The sequence below is a fragment of the Myzus persicae genome, unplaced genomic scaffold, assembly GCF_001856785.1.
Source record: "Myzus persicae strain clone G006 unplaced genomic scaffold, MPER_G0061.0, whole genome shotgun sequence".
Taxonomy (NCBI): domain Eukaryota; kingdom Metazoa; phylum Arthropoda; class Insecta; order Hemiptera; family Aphididae; genus Myzus; species Myzus persicae.
In genome coordinates this window covers 513,003-535,648 of record NW_019100847.1, presented here as the reverse complement: position 1 = coordinate 535,648, position 22,646 = coordinate 513,003, and the positions used below count along the sequence as shown (strand labels likewise).

Genomic DNA, 22,646 nt, shown 5'->3' with positions numbered 1-22,646 from the left:
GAATTAGATAACCAAAGTGAGCTACGATATGTTACGGTTACGGTTTTACGGGATGATAGTTTGAAGTTAGATACGAAATAATTGTAGTATGTTTTTAGATCACTAGATGTCGCTGTATAAACATGGTTCGAAAATAAATAATATTAATATAATAGGTATTACAACATTATAACGAATTCCTTTTAACAAAAGATGTACTGTAAATATTTTTTTTAAATATTTTTGAGAACCAAATTCATTTGATTCTATTTAACGAATTCCTCTATTTTTTTCCCCATCAGTCTTCGCAGTATGGAAATTTCACTGTAGGTATACATTTCTGTTATAACCAGGATTTTCAAGAACACAATAATCATTGAAAACTGAGAAAATGTGTATAGTGTATATCACAGGTTCTCAAACCTATTCCATCCAGTATCCATCGCTCACTGAGAATCAATAAGTTTCTAAAGCCCCCCCCCCTCCCCAAAATGTTTTAAACTTACCATCTGTAGACTCGGGGATGTATTCAAGAGGGATTTGTGAGTCAAATCCCCCTATATATAGGCATTTTTAAAATTCTATAAAATATTATTTTTTATATATGTACTTTATAGTGTAGAGAGTTCCAAGGAAACATTTTATAAAAAGGATAGAATTTTTGAAAATGTTTATTTTGTCACATCCAAGAGATGGCACTACATTATATTATTACACTATATGACTAATTAAAATTTCTCCGGGCTTTAAACCTCCCCCCCCCCTGGAGGCTACCGAAGCCTACAGGGGGACGCTATCGTAAACTTTGAGAAAGACCACAATCAATGATTTCTTTAGATTTCAAACGTGAAAGACCTATTGTTTGGTGCCAACATAGTTTTATATAAAGAAAAGGAGACGCCTGACATAGTTATTGGGGCTAACTTGAAATACGTCATATCACTCATATCGCTACTGTTTAAATTTTCTGGTATATCCAAACCTATGTTCACTTTTTCACCAGTTAATATTTTTTAAATATTACACATATATTGAAATTCTTTGTTTTTTTGAGAACTGTTTGTTATTTGTTATAAATAACAGTTCCAGCTGTACTTGTTAATTTACTAAACTTTGTTGAAATATCTTATGCAATTTCAGTCAATAATACACGTTAAATACCTGAGTAAAAATAAAATAGTTTCCATTAAACTATACAAGTCATAGTTTATATAAATACATTCAATATTTTAATGTCAATTTGGAATAGGTTAACTAAAAAAATGTAAATATTACAAAAAAAAGCATTTATACAAAAAAATTATTAAAACATGCAATTGTATGCCCTAACCCATGAAATATGCAAAAATATGCTAAATAAGATTTGGTATTTTAACAATAAATAAGTCAAAACAAATGTTGGACGAATACATTTTATTATACATTGTAGCAAAAAAAACATGTAAATGCATTAAATTCGCGGCCCTATTCTGATAAGATATATTATATTTACTGGACCGGTGGACGCTACACATAACACTCGCCGATATTCTTTACTGTTAAAAACTTAAAAGCAATGCACTTGGGATTAAATGGATGCAAGGCCGTAGCCAGAAAAATATTTCGGGGGGGGGGAGGTAATCTTAATTAAGATTAGATACTGTAGGTATTATGTGAGCTATACATTAGGTTTTACAAAAGTACATTAAGATTAGTTATCGCTTATCTAACACAATATAAATATAAAATATACCGTTAAACCGTTTTATTTTTTTATGTGTTATAATCACAGTGACACGTATCAAATATAACAGGCATTTAAAACTATTCAATATTATTTCAAAAAAAAAATTCGGGGGGGGGGGGGTCTGAACCCTAAACCCCCCCTGGCTACGGCCTTGAATGGATGCTATGCAAACTGTGAAGGTGTGTACACGAATTTAAGTAAAAATGTATTACATACATTTTTTATTTAATAAGAAGTATTGGTCTTTAATTTAACAATGTTTTACATATACCTAAGTATTATATTCGTTTTACATAAATGGTAAATAAAATATCATTATTTCAAGTAAAAACGTAATAAATTACATTATAGGTACTTGCCACTTGGCATAATAATAGTTATTAATTGAGAACAATTTTTATGATTTAAATAAAGAATTATTCACATTTTTATGAATACACTTCACAGACTCGAAATCATGCCTGTTTTCCATTAAAACTATAGACATTTTCCCGTAAAAATGGTACATTTTTTCTAAGTGGCAGTAAAAAGTCATGCACTTAGGATTAAATGGGCACTTTGAACACTGTTATAGAGTACTGTGGTATATTTCAGGCACGGTCTCAAACATTGTACCAGAGGACGGAATATGCGGTATTTCTAGACGTCACATACACAATAATTGTCAATTTGTATCTATTGTGTACCGAAACGGTAAAATCAATCTAATGTGAAAAACCAAGGTATAAAAATCGTATGTACGACATTATCGTGTGCTGTGTGTAGTCGAATAAATCATTGAATACGAAAAAATAATCTGTGAATAGGAGATTGATATTTTAAGAATAGTTTCTAGGTAATTTAAATGATAGTATATTTATATTACTATTTATTGCTAAATTAATTTCTTAATTCGGTGTAGCTTGATAAAAATAAAGGACCTGAATAAATGTATACCTATATGGTTAAAACTTCATTGCAACAACCCATTGGGCCATTGCTTTTTCCCTGTATAGTTAATAATATTCTAATTAATAGCACAGAGTATACGGAATTTTTATGTATAGGTTATCATTTTATAAAATCTGTGCTTATAGCAGTATCATTATTCTATTATATGGTAGACACTGGAATATGCTGTCCATCAGTTATTTTTAAGGAATCAAAAATCCTCAAAAGTTTGATTTCTATAACTTTCCAAAGCTTTTGACTGAAATTTTTTTAAATACAATACTTCATACATTATTTTTCTTATTTTAGTCCACAGACTTAAGCGCGAACGCGGCTTATTATAATTATAATACCTACCTATTTATTTTAAATATACCTACTTGTCCTACTTAGCATTATACATTAATACCATAACAATTATGCTGTTTATAGTATGATACAATTTTTTAAAATAAACGAAATTAACATCGCGTCATTATTGGTGAATTAGTATATTATTATAGGTACACAAACACAATACATTTTAAGTTAACAATTAATATGTATAATTTTTCGTAATTAAAATTTAAACGATAAATAATAAAATGTAGGTAACTAGTTAGTAGCTAACAAATAGAATATTTACCTGGCATTAATATTATATCATAAATAATACTAGTATTTATACCTAATCAATGGTGTTACATAATATAACGATAATAAAAAAAGAATGTATTTATCGAACAAACATATTTTATGTAAATATCAAAGAATATATAATACATCTTGTTACCTATATTATTTGTGTATTAAGGTAAATACAAATGTATGCCTGTTATTTAAAAAATAATATAATAATTAGTATTATTATTTATTATTTATTCATAATTAAAACATTAAAAATTAAAATCCATGTCAATAAGCATTAAAACGTAAATTGTAATACAAGGTTTTTCATAAGTTTAAAATATTGGAATAAGCAAAAGCAAAAATTAAAATTAAGGATTTTTTCTAAGTGCCTAATTTAGGTTAACAGAATCGCTAACATCCGTATATAATGAATAATCAATTTGTTATTGAATTAAAATTTAACACATCCATTACAACACGTATACCGGTATACCGAATGACATGTTATACTCGACACCTACCTAAAGTAGTAAGTAGCTATACAGATGAACATATTTCCGGATTTTTATAAGGTGTAGGTAAATAAAAAAAATAACAAAATAGTAGGAACATATTAAATTCATTATGCCTACAAATAGCCAATAGTTTAACAAAAATATTTGTACATCCAATTTCAACTCATTCGATTTAAAATTAGTTAGGTAGGTAATCTAGTTTGTATTGGTTGGAGGCCGGAGTTTATAGGCTGAAGCATTTTTTAAAATTTTTTCAAATAATTGTTTAAGAGTATAAGACGTTTGCAATGTTATCAATAAGTAAATTTGCAGTAGTAAGTAATTAGGTATATTAACAAATGAAAAAGTATGTAAATTATGCTCAAACCTGTGCGGCTGTGCGACGTAAAGATGCTATGTAAAGTTAACTGCTTGTTTATAAATTCAAACATCTTAACATTATTAAAATCAAATCAGGAAGAAAAAGTACCATTGGTACCATTGATGGGGTTTATAGAAAAAATTTTTTTTATTGGAAATAAAATTGTTCCATTGAGCTGAAGCCTGAAGTCCAGCTGTATTACCCTCATTATTAAATTATCGGTGTATTAGAGTCATTCAATTTTGCTATTTATTTTGTAATATATAAATAAGAAAATATTATATATTTTAATACAATAACCAATAATAAGTTCTGGCTGTTAAGTTGAGGTTACGGGACATAACTTTTATATGCATATTATTTCATAATTTATTTCCTATTAATTTAATATAAATAATAACTTTATACCATAATAGAGCATAATATAAAAATATATATTATACCCTAGCTTAATATGAATATTTTATTTATTCATAATATTTAAGAAAGTGCATTCATGATATAAAATGTTATGATTTGATGACTCAGATGACCTACTTAATTAAACAACAAATAGTTATTGTATAAAAGAATGTCCTTCCTATGTTTGGAGGCGTTTTATCATTTTATTAAGTGCGTGGGTTACGCTAGTGTTGTGGAACAATTTTAATAACTCGTCATTTCGTCATCAATCATCATACATGGTCTATACGTACTTCATCAACAATAACATATGCTGAGAGTTGAGAGTAGAGGAGAACTAAAAATAGGTCCCACAGCTCGATATCGACTATTCTATAGTTGCGAAATAGCGAATATCGAATAATAAATATGCAATACACATTATTGTACGTTACTTTAATAATAAACATGAAATAAAATAACCATAAATGCATGAAAATAATAAACAATAATCATATTATCATTTATCTCAAAGTCTTATCAAACAGCTGGTACCCTTTCGTACGCATAGATAATACATATAACGAGATAACGGAATTGGCACTTGGCAGTGTTACTAATATTATTACTATTTCATATTTGCCATTTTGATAATGCAGGAATGAGACAAAAATTGATCTCTATTGTGTTTGCTGTTGTTAAGTAAATTGAGTAATATTTTTTTTGTTCCGTCAGTACTCAGAATCCTTTTCATCGTGTGATTTATTGGTTCGTTAATGACGGAAATAAGGTCGAAAACTTCGAAAATGTTGAAATTGGTTGATATAATAGAAAAACATCATTAATAAAGAATTGAATACTTCCGAAATTTATTCAAACAATTTGTGACTTTCAATATGAATGTGAGTAATGTTTCAATATGGTATGCATTTATAATGGCATCATATTACATTGATGCTAATATACATATGTTATTGGTAACTAATTGCTAATTCACATTTGTATTATTATATCTAAGACTGAGATCAATGGGGACTTCAGCATTAATGATAATCATATCAAAGTCCAAGCAGCAAAGCCAGCGCAAGCGAGTAATGTGAGTAATTATTCCTAATTATTGATTAACTAATTATTATTGATAGTTATGAAAATTAATTAATAGGACCTACTATTACCTAAATAAACTATAATTTTTATCATCAAACACCCAAAAAAAAATACTAATTCTTAAAAATGTATACTACTTAAACATAAGTTATTAATGTAAATATAGTACATTATAATATTCATTATACAGTACAATTGACAATAGTGAGTTATGATGCCAATAAATGATTTCAAATGATTTAAGTATTGTGTATTCACTGTTCATGTTTTTTTTTAAATTTATATTAAACATTTTTCTAGTAGAAAACTCATTAAAAGGTTAAATTACGTAATTATAACAGTATGGCAATTTTTTTTAAGGTTTATATTTCATAATGATTACATTTTAACCAATAAGTAGTACTAGTAGTAGATACACAAATTCATAAATTCAACAAACCATATGCTAATTAAAACAGAGATAAGAAGCTTATTATAATAGAGTGGGGTAAAGGTTAGGATATTACCTTTCTTTATGTAATATGTATACTGTATAAAGAATATTATAAAACCAATTTCAACAATTCCTTTTACTAACAAATACAATGTAAATACATTTGAAGAAATAAATAATATTTTGTGCACAGTCTTCTAAAATAAATTATTACTTTATAATTGATAACCATCGATAAAATAATTTTTATTAAAATGTTATTCTACTATCGCTTACAAATAAAACTTTATTTTTTGTTTTTTATTTTTATGTATAATAAAGATACTGTATCAGTGTATCATTAGCTAGACACAATAAGAGTATGTGATAAAAGTTACAATTTCCTGGTCATGTGAATTTTGTTGAAAGAAGCCACCTATTGTAGACACTTTCTGTTAGTTTGTTAATTAATTAAATTGAATAAATCACAACACCACAAATAAAACTAAGAATATTTGTGTTCAAATAAAATAATTGTAATATAATTTTTTAATTGTTTCAAATGTTTTAATTTGATTTAGTTAGTAGGAACCATTATTATTGTTTTTTTAATTGAGAAAACTAACAAAGCACAATTGAAATCTGGAATACATTCACAACACTAGTTTTTGAGATGATGCATCATGTTTTTACTTGTAATTTAGAAATAAATATCCATAGACTTACCTAAATAAAAAACATTTTATTCAACTTTTGAAAATCAAGTTTTGACAACATTAGATGTTTAAACAGAAAATAAATAAAATAGAATGCTTAAAGGTTGATTAATACAATATGATGGACTGTCTATAATTTTATTTTTTATAACTGTTGTACAGCTGTAATAGTTATAATATACTATATTTTATTTTATTTCATCTCTATTGGTACATCTATGGGGGTACAAAATGGTCTTTAGCACCTCTTTATTTTTAGGTATATATTATTATTGTGTTACAATACCATCAAATGTATGTTTTTAAACTATGAAATATTTACCGAAAAAAAAAATTAAAACTTATGGCTATAATTATGACTTAAGTCATAATATTTCTTTGTTATAAATTATTAGATATTCCTATAATTGATAGCATTAAGATACACTTAACGGAAAAATTAGTGGTTTATGAGTTACGAGCTATTTTTAGCAAATTGGTCACATCTCAAAAGCACCATAATATAGATAAAAGCTGTGGTGAATTGTGTATCACCAGTAAACCTGCATGAGTTTTTTATAAATGTTTTATCAGTCAAATCTTAATATATAATTAAAAAGATGTTCAAATATCAATTATTGTAGATTTTTAACTTGTAAAATTGTTATTTTAGTAGTACGGGTGTGAGGGGCAAAGCTCTTCACACACTGTTAGACATTTACTATTATAACGCCCCGAGTTTTAGATGCCTAGTTGCTCCTATTTTAATCCTTTACGTCTTAATCAATGTAACTAATTAAAGAAACCAATGTTTTTTTTTCTTTTTAATTATGTTTATATGTATTTATAATCTTGGATCTACATATGTATATCACAAATTAAATACACATCATATCTGTATGTTTATCAATTATATTAAGGTCACAAGAATAAGAAGTTGAGAAATAATCATGTTGGCATTAATTAAGAATTAATAGTTGTATTTTTGTTTAGAAATGTTGATAGTTTTAATTATTCTTGAAATTGAAATTTTAAATATTAGAATCCAAAATTATAGCTTTTGTCTCTATTTCATAATTATTACATTGTAATCTTAGCTTATCACAAAACTGTTAAAAATAAATAAAATAGCTTTATTTTTATTTCTTTAGTATACATTATTTTAACATTCTTGAAAGATTTACAAAAAGAGTTTTCAATAAAGAGATATATTTTACAAGAATTTTATATAATTTATTAATTTTAACATCTAACATCTTTTTTTCATATATTTATTACTTTAGTATTATTGTATTTTAAGTACTCCGGTTATTTCACCAGTAATCTCATCCTAAATTAAAATATGTTAAATTATTTTTAATAGTATTTTAAGTTAAGTATAATAAGTTAGGAGTTATTTAATTTTTTCATTACTTTAAATTAAAAATAGTTGATGTAAAAATATGCGACAATCAAAATTCTGAAAAAGTATTTTGTTATTTTGATTTATAGGGATAATGATGACACTTGACCACTCAGCAATAATTTATGAAGATTAATTAAAATGCAATATTCATATACCCTTAGAAATTAATAAAATGCAATAAATTACCATAAAGTATAAAATGCCCCCACAATTACAAAAACCCAATATCAATATTATACCATTACGTTTTTCATTTAAAATTATGCTATTTTAGTAACATAATAAAAACCAATAAAAAAAAATATTACTCAATATACCTAAATTTAGGTGTCATATTCCCAAAACCACCTTATTTACTATTAAAATTTATCTATATCATTAAAGTTATACTTGTATTGACTAAAATTTACAGACCCTCAATTAACTAGACATCTTCTATCAGTTTTATTTTATTCACCTTTTTTGTAGGTGAGTAAAAAATTTTAATACTTTTAAGTTTTGTTAAAATCAATTATAGATTCTTTTAGACAAAATAAAAAAAATGTATATCACTTAATTTAAAAAAATATATATTAGATACATATTTATATAAATCATTACTAACTTAAATACTGTGTATTCATTACTAGTTTTTTCTACATTGTTCACTTACGTCACATAATATGTGATTATGATATCAAATAGGAGTAGGAGTATACAAATATTTATGTATATATTTCATCCAGTTACAAAATATAATTATTATTTGAATTACAACAGTCAAACTATGAACACTTGTTCAGATTAATTAAATGCTACAATCAATAATTTATGATTGTAATGTCTTAAAGGTTTTTTTAACAATAAATATAGAAAGTGAGTTCATTAAATTTTTTTAAAATGATTTAAGACTTAATCTTATTATATTTTATATTTATGAATTAGGATTAATGTCCCAAAGTTAATACACTATTGTAATTTATAAACAAGTGATAACTCACTTAATTAAATGTGTCCTCTATTTAATGCTAAGAATCCGTGCAAAAAATAACTTATTGTTAATTTATATAAATACTTTGTTTTTTAAACTATTTATGTTATTTAAAAAAATTTTATAATGATGATTTACATTATATTGATTTCACGCTTATTATATTTTAGGTAAATTGTGATAAAATGACTTTAAAAACTTCTAGAGTAAATGAAGACAAACCACTATTAACTGGTACAGCTACACTCTACAACCAAAATGGGTAAGTTATTACACATTTTGAACTGAATATAATAAAGATATCATTATTAAATTTATTGTGCATAGTAGTACCTACATCTATCTTTTTAAATGTTTTTTTTTATATATATTTTAAAGGAAAAACATTTTTTTATGATGTATTTTTGCACAAATAAACCTTATTGTGCATTTAAACATTTAAAATTTTTAATTATCCATAATATACTAATTTAACTTATTATGCATTAATGTAAAAATAATGTAATAGTTAAAATAATTATTTTTTTCTTATTAATATACATACACTTTCTTAAAATTAAAATTACCTATTATAAATGTTTAAAATGTTTACCTTTATCGATATTCTAGAAGTAATTTTCTTTCTCCATCTCCAAGAACATTACCTGATACAAACATTTCTAGTGGTCCAATGAATGAATCATTGGAAAAAAATGGTGCTAATGGTGGATCTGCATCAGATTATAATCCATTGCTAAATCGACAATTAGAAAATCCAACATCGTAAGTTTTTATTGACATTTAATTGTTTATTGTTAATTATTGTATCTAGTTTCAATGTCCTTAATAATATGTTTATTATTAATGACAAACAAATAATGCTTTTAAAATGAGCAATAATTGAATGACTAGATGTTATGATCTAAAATGTTTGTATTAAGTTATTTGTCAAATGTAAGCAATAAAATAGAAAAGAATACACAATTTTTAATCACGTGAACTAGGACTTATGATTCACGTGCTATTTAATCATTTTATAATAATTTTATGAAGGTTTGATATAAAGGTATAAATTACTTATCATAATGTGTACAAAGTTGAATTATTTGAATAGGTGGAAAAATTCCAATAAGTACCTAATAGTTATCAGTTAACATATACCTCAACTATTTATTGTTTATATGCAATGGGTTAATTAAGTTTATGTTAATGTGTGTGCCAATTATTATTTATCAAGAATAATTTATCTTAATTTTAAGTTGAGATCACTAAATGTGATATGCAAATTATATTGATTTTATATTGTAATTTAGTTTCCAAATTAAAAATCATTGTATATTAAATTATGTACTAAAAGTTATATTTTAGTGCATTATATGAATGTGTTTTGTTAGTTTATTTTAAATATTAATTTTCTTGTTTTTTTTTGTTAAGGAATTTTGACACTATGGTGCATTTATTAAAGGGAAATATTGGTACTGGAATCTTAGCTATGCCTGATGCTTTCAGAAATTCTGGCTGGGTTGTAGGTTTAGTATGTACAGCACTTTTGGGAGCTGTTTGCACACATTGTATGCATATATTGGTATGAATATATAAAACTAATTTCAATAGTGAATTATATTAAATTTACAATAACAAGTTGACCGTCCTTTGTTTAGGTTCGGTGCTCTCATGAATTGTGTGTCAGAACACAAAGACCATCTCTTTCATTTCCTAATGTTGCAGAAATGGCTTTTGAATATGGACCACCCAAATTACAAAAATATTCATCAGCTGCGAGTAAATTTATTAATACTTTCCTAGTTATGACTCAACTGGGCTTTTGTTGTGTATATTTCTTGTTTGTTGCCACGAATTTGCAAGAGGTAAATGATTAAAAAATATTTCTAAGAACTGATTAATTATAACTATTAAATATTTTTAGGTGATAACTCATTACTTTTCTGTAAAATTGTCTGTTCAATCATATTTGCTTATACTACTGGTGCCAATGATACTTTTAAATTGTGTGAAGAGTTTAAAGTACCTGACTCCAGCTTCTTTTGTAGCAACCATATTAACTGTGATTGGATTAGGAATAACATTTTTCTACTTACTTCAAGGACTTCCAAAAACATTAAATGTCAAAGCTTTTTCATCTTGGCAACAGTTGCCCCTTTATTTTGGAACTGCAGTATACGCATTTGAAGGCATTGGAATGGTATATTATAATTTTAAATCTACAAATAAGATTCATTCGACAGTTCATTGTAACTATGTGTTTATGAATAGGTCTTGCCATTAGAAAATAACATGAAAAACCCAGAATCTTTTGGTGGAATGACTGGGGTTTTAAATACTGGAATGGTCATTGTAACATGTCTGTATACGTCAATTGGATTTTTTGGATACTTACGATATGGAGAAGCTGTTAAATTAGGAAGTATTACACTGAATCTCCCCTCTGAAGATTTGTAAGTAAAACATATTCATTTAAACTTCAGTTAATGTAGAATAAAAGTGTTTTATAGTTTTCAATCTATATCTATCTAAGTTACATTTATTATTATAGTTCTTTTCATTTATTACTTAAATAATTAATTTAATATTATGTGATTAAAATAGAATGATTCTTATTCTTATTTCTATCTAATTCATTTGTAAATTCACATTAAATATAGTGTATGTTTAATTCTGTTTCAAAATTAATCCTTAAAAGTCACAATTGAACATTTTTTTTGCTAACCTGAATGTTAAAAACTTATAATATTAATAAATGTTTAAATTTGTTGAACTGTGTGTACAGTTTAAATATACAATCAGTACATATGGGCAATAATAGATAAATTTTTAAGTTTTAAACATCACATAGAATTGTCTATTTTTAACATTTTAACCTTTAGGCTAACCAATGATAAACTGATGTAAAAACAGTCAACTCTAAAAATGTACAGATTAAAAATATTAAATATTAAAAACAGTAAGGTTTAAGTTATATTTTTTTGTATTATTGTCCAATTAGAAATTACAAGTTTTCTTATTAGTTTTACTAATTTTAATAATTGTACCTTCAAATTGACAGTTAATTATGCAAGTACTTATACTAATTTAATTATAGTTCAGATAACTGAAAATGTACAATGCATAAATATCTAACATACTTCATTATACCAATTAAAAAATATTGTTCGACAATCTTGATAAGAACCATTTAACATGTTGTAATAAATATTTTAATTAGCATAAAATGTGTAATACATGATTAATGTTTTTTATAGTTTATTAGGATAAGAAAACTTTAGTGAGGCAGATTAAGAATTTGTAATTTTGAAATATAAATGTATAATATAAAAAAAAATAGCATTGTATTACTTTGTTTTAGCATGTTTATTCGGTGTATGCAAGGTATATTTCATATTTTTTATTTAAGTTATAATTTTTAGTAATATTTTTACTTACTTTTTGTTACTATACTATTTAGTTTGGTTTTAAAATATTTTTTTTTATTCTGAAATCTCTTAAACAAATACTATACTCTATTCCAAATAAGTTTGGAAAAAAATTACGACAAAAACACATTCACGCATGTGCCGTCCCGTTAGCTCCGTCAGTGCGCTGGCAACTACTGGCCAATCACAGCGAACCTGCCTTTCCGAGGCTGTGTGATTTTTCCAAACTTATTTGAAAAAAAAGTATAAGTTAAAATCTTTTATTATTATTATTAAACTCCTATTGGCATTTAAAAAAATTAAAAAATAATTGTTTTAATATTTATTTACAACAATGTTATAGGTTAGCCCAAAGTGTCCGAGCAGCAATGGCATTCTCAATATTTTTGTCTTATGGTCTTCAATTCTATGTTCCAATTGGTATTGTATGGCCTGCTTTAAAAGGATATTTTCATTCGCAGTCTAGTCAACGTAATGCTGAATTGAGTATCAGAGTGTTTCTTGTCACACTAACATGTAAGTATTAAATATTATATATAATATACTTATACTTTATTTATGTTCTTAATCTACATTCTTTCCGACGAAAGAACATGCCAGAGCCCTATAAAAATGGTTTGTTCCCTCGCAGGACCAAAGATAATTTATAATTGTATATTATTTATATGCAGGACATAGTTATGGTAAAACTGTACAACTTACTAAATTCTAAAAGCTCATTTTATATATTTTATAGTCGCTTTAGCAGCTGCCATTCCAAACCTATCAGCAATCATCTCATTAGTGGGATCATTCAGCAGCTCAGCACTAGCTTTGATCTTTCCACCTATTATTGAACTCATGACATTTTGGGATCATTGCTCTGGTAAAGAGTTTACACTGATGTTTGTTAAAGATATTATTATTATTATAATTGGTTTCCTTGGATTTGGTTTTGGATCGTATGCTAGTTTATGGAATATTATTGAACCCATCAGCAGTTAATTTAGTTTTGGGTTTAACAATGATTTAAGTATCCTCCAGTATTTTAATTATTGATCTTAATAATTTATTGTCTTCCTATATCAATTATAGTTTTAATTTTTTTTAATCATATGGAGTAGGAAATTATTTTTTTTTTAAGTATTTGTTTAAAATAGTCTAAAAAACCATTTTTTTTCAAATTTTTTATTTGAAACGACAATTGCATAATATTATACCTTATATCTGACAATTTTTTTAACCTTTAAGTTTTACTGGTATCAAAATGTATTTTAAATGGTATTAATTATCATCTACTATTATATTTTTAAAGTGTATTTTAAATGTAAGACTCATGAAAATGTATCAACAATTGAGTGCATGTATACATTATCAGTGCTTAAAATTGTGTTCTTTGTTTTCTTGCCTGTTTAATTTTAATTAAATTATTAAAATTTTATAAGTCATAACCAAACATTTTACCTTAAACAATATAATCTCAATTTTTTTAACCACATATGTATGTGATTTTTAGTTTTAATAGTTATTGTTAATTAAAATCTTGAATTGTTTTTAGACTAGGTAAAAGAAATCATAAGGCACTACATTCCTATGAGACCAAAAATCTATTGCTTAATTGTTATACGTTTTAATTAATATTATTACTGCATTATTTATTACTTTATTTGAGAATAATTGATATATAATAAAAAAAATTATATATATATATATATGATACAATTTAAATTATGAATACAATAGAAACTCAAAATATCCTAAAAATAAAGACGAAGAGAACAAATTAAACACATAAGTATCAAATATTTAAAGGATAATGTAATTTTAATTGAAGTAATGATTATTTCGAGATATTACATTCAACGAACTAATATAGGGAGATTACTATATTCAAATGCATGATAAATTAATGTATATTAAATAAAATATGTATAACTTGTAATCAAACTAACATAATATTTCATATTATATTGAACTGTCTATCATTATTTTCATTATTCTAGTGTTCAATGCATTGTATTATAATATAATATCTTCATTACTCTGTCCTAAGCTTTATATGTTTACCATAATATAATTAGTATAGCATAACATTTATTTTAAATTACTTTTGTTATAATAATATATAATATATAAATATAAAAATACGTTATATAGTTTATATTTAAGACTTAAACAAATTTTACTAAAATATGTTCAAGACAATTTTGTCTTTCATATTAGTTGTATTATTGGTTAATAAGAAAATCATGACAATAAATTCGCAACTAAGATATTTTTTTTTCAATTTTTTATTATACTTGTCCTTTTATTTTTGATAGTAAATTTTAACAAATATCTGTTGGTTGAAAAATAATACCTCTTTAGACAATCACAGTTATTTCTTATTAATGATTATAATACAGGTTTTAATGATTGATTTGAGATATTTGCTTTTTGTAAAATATTCTCTATTACTTATTAGATATTAAGAGACTATGAAATGTTGGAGAATTTTGTATTAATAAATTAATCGCATAGCTAATTTTTGACAATCTGACATAAAATCAATTAGTGTAAAACAAATAATTTGGGTAACAAAAAGTCAATAAACAAACAATACACAATTTTCAATAGAAAATAATTAAGCTAGTGACAAAAGTTTTTTTTTATTATTGATCTTCAGCCCAATAACTTAGGCCATTAGCTGTTTGTAGGGGGAGAACATGAGTAATAATTATATTGAAATCTCTATAATAGTTTAATATTAATCCTAATACAGTAAAACACCTAGTAAATTTATATTGACTTGTAAAACTTTTTATTTATGTTAGTAATAATTTTTAAATAAATGAGTTTTAAATCTTTAAAATTTAACTAAATCAAATTTATTGTTTTGATATTTTATTTGATGCATTTCTGGTTATGAAAATATATAAAATGTTAGAAATCTAGAATACTCTTATCAATGTCACATAGTTAATTACAAAGTTTATATTAGCTCACTTCTAATAGATTGAATATAAGTTATAAACCACTATTTAAAATAGGCTTATACTATTAACTTAAATTGTGTTACAAACATACAATTTTAATAAAACAGAACAATTATTTAATATTACTACTTTTATCTATTTGCCAAGCTGTATTTTTCTCAATTTTCTTAATTTTGACAAGATTCTTAATCTGAAAATTTTGAAAGGTTATCTTTACCTAGTTTAAGACTTTAAGAAACAGTCAGCTAATATAACATGACTCATATTAAAATATAAATAATTGTTAAGTTAGGCCAATAACTCTGTTGATGCCATCAAACAGAAAAAAAAAGTATATTGTTCTATCAAAGAAATTTCAAAATTAATATGCCTTACATATTTCATAGTATAATTCTTAAATAAGCTAATAATTATTACTAATAATTCAAAATATTTTAAACAGTTTTTATTCTGTTAATTTTTAGTAATAAAAAAATTAATTCTCGGTAAATGTAAACTGTATTAATAAATAACAAAAAAAAAAAACTTAATACATGTATTTAAATTAACAATTAAAAAAATGTATTACCACTTGGATAAACAACTCAAAATTTTCTTTGATTTTATGCTTGTCTTCTTTCTTTTCTAACTTATCTTTCTGCATTTCTTTTATAAGGCCCTAAACAACTCTAGTTTCTATTAGATTTGTTTACATTCAAATGACAATTTTAATCCTCTTGTTGATGGAAAATCTAAAGCAATAATACATCCGTGTAGTATATATTCAAACCAAAATCATATTACTGATATGTATTCATGACTTTTAAAAATTAGCAACCTACTTGGGTCTTAGAAGTTTTACAAAATCATCCACATTTATGCATACTAAGTACAATATTTCTTTTACTGACATAAATAAATTATAATACAGTATTAAGTTATAATATTGAATGACTTAAATTGTAAAAAGCGGTAAGTGGATGTCGTTGTGCTGTACATTAGTTGTCTAAGAGGTCGCTGTAATGGATAGTATTAAATTTGAATTCAACGATATTAAATCATTATATATGAAAAACAATTCTGAGCGGAGACAGTATGTCAGTTTAGGATATTTTAATATTGTTATTACTTAATATTAATATGGTAGCCGGTAAGTTGAATTCATATTATTCTTAAATTATCAGTGATGCTAGAAAAATATTAAATATACCTATGTAAAATTGGGCTGTTTTGAAACCGAATGACAACAAAATGATAACCATTATTCCTTGAGTGAATATGCAATTTTGTCCAAATTTGAACTTAAAATGTCCGTAAAAATAACTGTATTCATATATTTTTTAGATTTCTTATTTATGAGAAAAATCGCTTAAGTGGAACCTTGTTTTAAATTTTCAATCCTTAGTTATAAAAATTGAATATTTTATACATTTTTAACTACAATATAATTTTCAACTTGATAAATATTGTCAAAATTTGAACTTTAAATGCTTATAAAAAATTTACCTATGTATTTTTAATATTTTTCAACTGCTATTGTAACAAGTTATCAAGAGTCTTCCATTAAATTTGTATGCTTTTGACCCAACCAATAAAATTTTATTGACATTTATAGAAAAAAAAGAGAAAAATGGAAATGTCCATCAACAGCCTAAAACGAGTCAGAATACTTTGAAAATTGTACCAAGTATATGAATTGAATATTTGGTGTAAATTTCTAGTGTCTACAGTAATTCATTTTTGAATTACAACAAAATAAGAAAATCACTACAAGAGATATCGAGTGAATATCCAATGTTGTAAAAATTTCAACTTCAAACACTCAAAACAATTTGATTTGACTTTGTGGTAGAAATTTTTTTTTATGACTAGCTTTTGTAAGGAATCTTGTATTAAATTTTTAAATCTTAGACATAAATAGAAACAATTTTATGAATTTCTAACTAAATATAATTGCTAATTTTCATGATTTTTAAAAATGTTTTCAAAATTCTAAGTTTAAACACTCATAAATATTATTGTGGATTTATGCTCAACTTTTTTTTTTAATTTCCATTAACAACAGATTACAAGGAACATTGTATTACATTTCAAGTTTTTAGACCAAGCAAACATTTTTTTATCGACTTGGGTTTAAAAAAAACAAATAATAATTGACATTTTCATTTGCCTATAAATAGTTCAACACCAATCAAAATATTTGGAGCAACACTAATGTTCAGTGAAAATTTCATGTATCTATGGTCATTTTTGTTAGAGTTACACTAAAAACCAAAATCAATTTTTTTCGAAAAATGGTTTTATGTAAAAATTCAGCTTTTTCCTTATTTTTTTGTTTGTTTTCCCCATTGCTTTTGAAAACTATTGGGAATTTTAAATGTTGATCTCCCGAATGCACCAACTAAATTCACTTTCCTACCACGAACGCTGCTATTTAAGAAAATCAAAGCACTTTTACTGTGAGAAAACGTGATGAATAGAAAAAAAAAACTAAATATAAAAACACACATCATTGTAAAATCAATACATTCATCGCTTCGCTCAGAATCTAAAATAAATCATGATGAATCAGCCCCCAGTTTCCATACTCAAAAGCTTGCTATGTTATACTAAGGTACAAAATAAAAAATGTAGTTTCGCTTAGACCTTATGTTAAAATGATATTACAATCTCTAGTAATGGCGTAATGCAACAATGTTTACCTAACATCATTTTGAATTTAGAGCCACCTCTTACAAATTTTTAAAGGGTGATAATGAATTTAATACTTTATGAATATGATGCTGCCTGTATCTTATTTTCTACATCGCCAAAAAGCAAGAAGTTGTTAATTTTACACAAAGTGGTGTACTAAAAAATAAACAATCCTAACTCAAACATAGAATTTTGCTCATTCATAGGCATACCACACACCCGTACCAAAAGTTTACTGAAGAAAAATGGAAAATGTAATTTAAAAATATGTGCATTCACAAATATAGGAAACAAATAAAGAAATAACATGTTTAAAGTGAAAAATAACGTAACCACTTATTACCCTTACCCCTATTCAACACCAAAAATATCCTCTCTTGTCAGCAAAAAATATCATTGATAATATTATATTATCTTTTTTAAACTATACAGCTTTTTAAATTTAATGTCTTCTTGTCTTTTTTTTAAATAGCTAATATATTATCACTCATGTTTTTAATTTGCTTGTTAATACTTAACTGTTGAAACTAATTGTAATAACAAAGTTTCAATAAAAAAAAAAGTGAAAAATAAATGTTATATATACTTTTATAAAATTTTCTTTAAGAAAAACAAGTTTTGATCAAATAAATGGAAATTGGTAAGCAATGTATCACGAGGATTTGTTATAAGACTCAAATACTCGAACATAGTTTGGGCTTAAGTATAGTTCCTACATAATCAAATTGTTTAACGATAAACAAATTTATCCAGTAGAAAAAGATCAGATTAAATTCATAGAAAAACTTAAACAGAATAGAGGTAATATGATAAAAAAATGGAAAGCAAAATTAAAATTATTTTTGGAGAGTATCAAGAATATAATGATGCTAATAATTATTTTTAGTTTTAGTATGATTTTTTTTTTTTTTAAATTTTTTATTAAAATAAAGTTTTACTGACATATGTCATCTTAACTTAATGTTGATTAGATACATTTTTTTTTTAACATTTGGAAAAAAATATAACAATTAGTAATAATTAGAAAAATTATTAGTAAAAATAGAAACTATCTACTACGTTTTAAAGTATTTACAAATCGGAAGAAAAAAAAAACAATAATAATAATATAATAATAAATAATAGTTATAACAACAGGTCATGTGGGCGTCCACGCTTGAGTCGGCATACAGAAGGTGGGTCACTTAGTTTATAAAATTTCGCACTGTGAGCAGAATTGATGTGATCGAAGAAGTTGATTGTTAATTTTTTTATGTACTCTGTTATTGTGGGTGTATAATAATTTAGTTTATTTAGACTCATTCCCAAGGTATTTTTAAATAATTTTAAACCTGCGTTAATGAGATTGGACAAGGACAATTAAAATTATAAATTTTTCATTTTTTGCGTCGACCAGGAAGAATCAGCTACACCAAAACGACTACAAGGAATTTCATACATCTGGACTCGTGATTATTTAGCCAATTTTTTATTTATTTACATTTTTGTAGCTCATAAATATTTGATATTTAATATTAATAGTTTAGTTTATAATACAACCACATGGGTTGAATAAAAATACTATAATCATTAAATAAAGAATTAATATTAATATTAACAACATTTAATTTTTCTAGTCGTTAACTGATTATGTCGCATGTAGATTGTTAAAAAGAAAAAGAGAAAATTCTACAACAAAAATGTTGAGGCTTAAAAACAAGATGGAAAGAATTACAAATTGGAAACTATTAAATCTGTTATTAATGTAATAAGTTTTTCATAATATTTGTAATTATTTTGTTCAATTTAAACAATCTATTACATTTCCTGAAAATGATTACAAAATCTAATGTAAAATTAAAAATAAATATAACTTGTAACGGCATGTTTGTATTTCTTAAATAATTTGTCTAAAAATATAATTTATATTGTTCAATAACTGATAAAATTATTCAAAATACAAAGTCTAGACATTTTCAACTCTAGATGTTTTATTTACTTTTATGAGCTCTGCTTATAAAATTTTATATTACATGATCCAAACGACAATCTTACTGAATTGAAGTAGTCAACATTTTAAAATTTTCATTACTCTGGCAAGTACACCTTTCGTATATGAAAATTAACAATATACTCCAAATTATCTCTCTGTACGCTAATAGCAAAAGGATCTGTAGGATGGAATGTAAATGCTACCAGTCTTCTACGGTCTTGTGTTGGTCTATTTCTTGAAACACTAGTATATAGATAAAAGCTTAGAGTTCCCGATTCCCTTGAATAGAACCTTTGTAACATACAAATAAATAAATATATAGTGTAAATAATATAACTTTTAGGAAAAAAGAGAAAATGATTTGATCACACCTTATTGGATATTCGCCAACTACTTTAGGCCTTTCCATAGGTGACACCCACTTTTCATCGTAACTATAAAGGGAAGTATCCAAATATGGAGAGCAGGAAAATGATTGTGCTGCTATCGGTAATTGTCCCAATATTCGCTTGTTAGCCTCCATTGTACCACCAAATCTGGCATTTAACATTGTATTTTTAAATTTTTCATGAGAATCCCTAAAAGGAAACATTTAGTAAGTTCAAAGTAAACTTAATGCTGAATAATAAATTAATATACCTTGAATATATATTATTTGATGGTGAACAAGGCATGAATCCATTTGGATTTAGACAGGGATTACGAAAAGTATCACAAAAATATTCGTATCCACGTAATAAATCACTAGATGTATTTTCATAAACATTTAAAACCTAGATACAAGAATACAAAAAAATTATTATTACATGGGTGCTACAAGCAATTTTTAAAAAAATCGTTATTAATTTATTATATTTAAAAATGCAATAGTTATTATTTGTTTTAGATGTAATTATGATTATTATAAAATCATTCTAAACTATAAATTATAATGACACATTATTGTTAAAAGTTAAATTTACCGTAGCTGTAGTCATATTATAAATCATAAAATATGAAGCTTGAGTACTTGGTTCCTGTATTTTAGCTGTGACCACGTCTTCTGATGCATATCTGATGATCATATTGTCTACATCTAATAACTGCATTTTCCACATTCGTAATGATATAAACTGCAAAACAACAACTATTAATGGTTTTCATATTAATTTAGTTGTATAATATTTAGCTCACTTGATCGTAATATTGATAAAATCTCCTGAGAGGGTATTGTGTTCCAGCTACTTCAGATTCACGTTCAGCTTTTTTGTACAAAAACACCATTAGCTTGTTTTTTAAACCATTGATAAAAGATTCATTACGAGCTTTATAATCTTCTGCAAGTATATCTGTGTGCACAGATGAAATAAACGCAAGATCATTATCAAAACAAAATCGACCTATTTTTCTCAACAAATAGAAACGGCTTCGGAAAAGGTTATAAACATGAATTATTTGATGTTGAACAGATAAAATTGCAAGTTTATCTTTAAACAGGTAAACGCCTTGGTTATGAGATAAAGATATTTTATCAGCCTTGAAGTGTATGCGTTGACAAACGACCCCCTTTTTTATGTTAATTAAATGTATAGTATAATTTTCTAAGGGTAATAATAAATTAGGAGTCACTGCTTCATTATTAGTAAAAACGTCATTGTATTTAAGAATTACATTACGAGGAATAGGTCCTACAGAACCCAGAATAACATAGGAACTACGGTCTGAAAATAGACTGCATTCTCTGTTTAATTGTTCTCCTTCCGCTGCAACTAGTACCCGGAACTTCAGTTGAAAAAGACTTTCAAATATTCGCTTACGGACAACATCACCATTTTCTTGGCCAATACAATTTTCTTCATAGTTCTTTAGCAACTTAGCTGCCATGGAACATCCTAAATAAGCATACACTTCAATGTACAATTGGTCTTGAGAAAAAGCTATGAAGTGGCTGCCATCAGGAGTGAATTTTCTGAGAAAACAAGGAGGTTTCTCAACGTTTATAATAGTGCAATTGGGATTAATGACTTGATATGCAGATTTCATACAATTCATGCGTGTCTTATTGCCGTTTATTTCCCGATCGTACAAAGCATGAAGTATAGTACGACGAATCACTTTTTTTTTATTCATAATCTCGTTCTCTGGGTTCATGTTAAAAATTACTTGGATAAAATTAAGTATTTTGCACAGGGCTTAAGACATTACAAGTTTGATTATGAACTGTAGTACGTAGGTACACTAAATGAACGGTATTGAATACATTTTTGCAACAATGATCCATAAAAGATATTGTTAAATCAAAACAGTTATACAGTTATTACAAAAAAGCTGTACTTATAATTGATATTATTAAGAAAAGATTAACACCATAAGTCTATAACACATTTTAAATAAATGGATAATGGGCCAGTAAATACTAAATTGTAAAACTTTAAACTATAATAAGCAATTATTTGATAATATAATCAAATACAAATTATATTTAAAAGAACGGTCATATATAGGATCGTGTTTTGATATTTTGTATTTACCTATGTTACTAAAATACTAAGTAAGAATATCAAAAAC

At 25.4% G+C, this 22,646-nt stretch overlaps 2 protein-coding genes across 4 annotated transcripts; one reads left to right on the top strand and one right to left on the bottom strand.

The window, feature by feature from the left end:
* Positions 1–5,114: 5,114 nt before the first annotated feature.
* LOC111026430 (proton-coupled amino acid transporter-like protein CG1139) lies at positions 5,115–13,620 on the top strand. 2 transcript variants are annotated; one of them, XM_022304522.1, is made up of 10 exons: positions 5,115–5,403; positions 5,520–5,597; positions 9,261–9,352; positions 9,700–9,852; positions 10,504–10,654; positions 10,731–10,937; positions 10,997–11,272; positions 11,344–11,525; positions 12,844–13,016; positions 13,237–13,620. In XM_022304522.1, the coding sequence occupies exons 1-10, from the start codon at positions 5,398–5,400 to the stop codon at positions 13,482–13,484; spliced, it is 1,566 nt and encodes a 521-aa protein (XP_022160214.1). In that variant the 5' UTR covers positions 5,115–5,397; the 3' UTR covers positions 13,485–13,620. The 2 variants fall into 2 exon arrangements, with proteins under 2 accessions (XP_022160214.1, XP_022160215.1); XM_022304523.1 differs by lacking the exons at positions 5,115–5,403; positions 5,520–5,597 and adding an exon at positions 8,851–8,975.
* A 6,437-nt stretch (positions 13,621–20,057) lies between these two features.
* On the bottom strand, positions 20,058–22,499 carry LOC111026416 (DET1 homolog). 2 transcript variants are annotated; one of them, XM_022304497.1, is made up of 6 exons: positions 22,124–22,239; positions 21,273–22,047; positions 21,062–21,211; positions 20,739–20,872; positions 20,471–20,677; positions 20,058–20,390 (listed from the first exon to the last, which is right to left on the bottom strand). In XM_022304497.1, the coding sequence occupies exons 2-6, from the start codon at positions 21,960–21,962 to the stop codon at positions 20,195–20,197; spliced, it is 1,377 nt and encodes a 458-aa protein (XP_022160189.1). In that variant the 5' UTR covers positions 21,963–22,047; positions 22,124–22,239; the 3' UTR covers positions 20,058–20,194. The 2 variants fall into 2 exon arrangements, with proteins under 2 accessions (XP_022160189.1, XP_022160188.1); XM_022304496.1 differs by having other exon boundaries at positions 21,273–22,499.
* Between the last annotated feature and the right edge of the window lie 147 nt (positions 22,500–22,646).

What these genes read in the sequence shown, in the direction of transcription:
- LOC111026416 (XM_022304496.1), bottom strand. Translation starts at nt 22,229, where the DNA reads ATGAACCCAGAGAACGAGATTATGAATAAAAAAAAAGTGATTCGTCGT. An exon ending in ATAATATGACTACAGCTACG is followed by an intron (nt 20,873 to 21,061) that starts GTAAATTTAACT and finishes TCTTGTATCTAG; the next exon opens with GTTTTAAATGTTTATGAAAA. An exon ending in GTTGGCGAATATCCAATAAG is followed by an intron (nt 20,391 to 20,470) that starts GTGTGATCAAAT and finishes TATGTTACAAAG; the next exon opens with GTTCTATTCAAGGGAATCGG.
- LOC111026430 (XM_022304522.1), top strand. An exon ending in ACACTCTACAACCAAAATGG is followed by an intron (nt 9,353 to 9,699) that starts GTAAGTTATTAC and finishes TCGATATTCTAG; the next exon opens with AAGTAATTTTCTTTCTCCAT. An exon ending in AATCTCCCCTCTGAAGATTT is followed by an intron (nt 11,526 to 12,843) that starts GTAAGTAAAACA and finishes ACAATGTTATAG; the next exon opens with GTTAGCCCAAAGTGTCCGAG.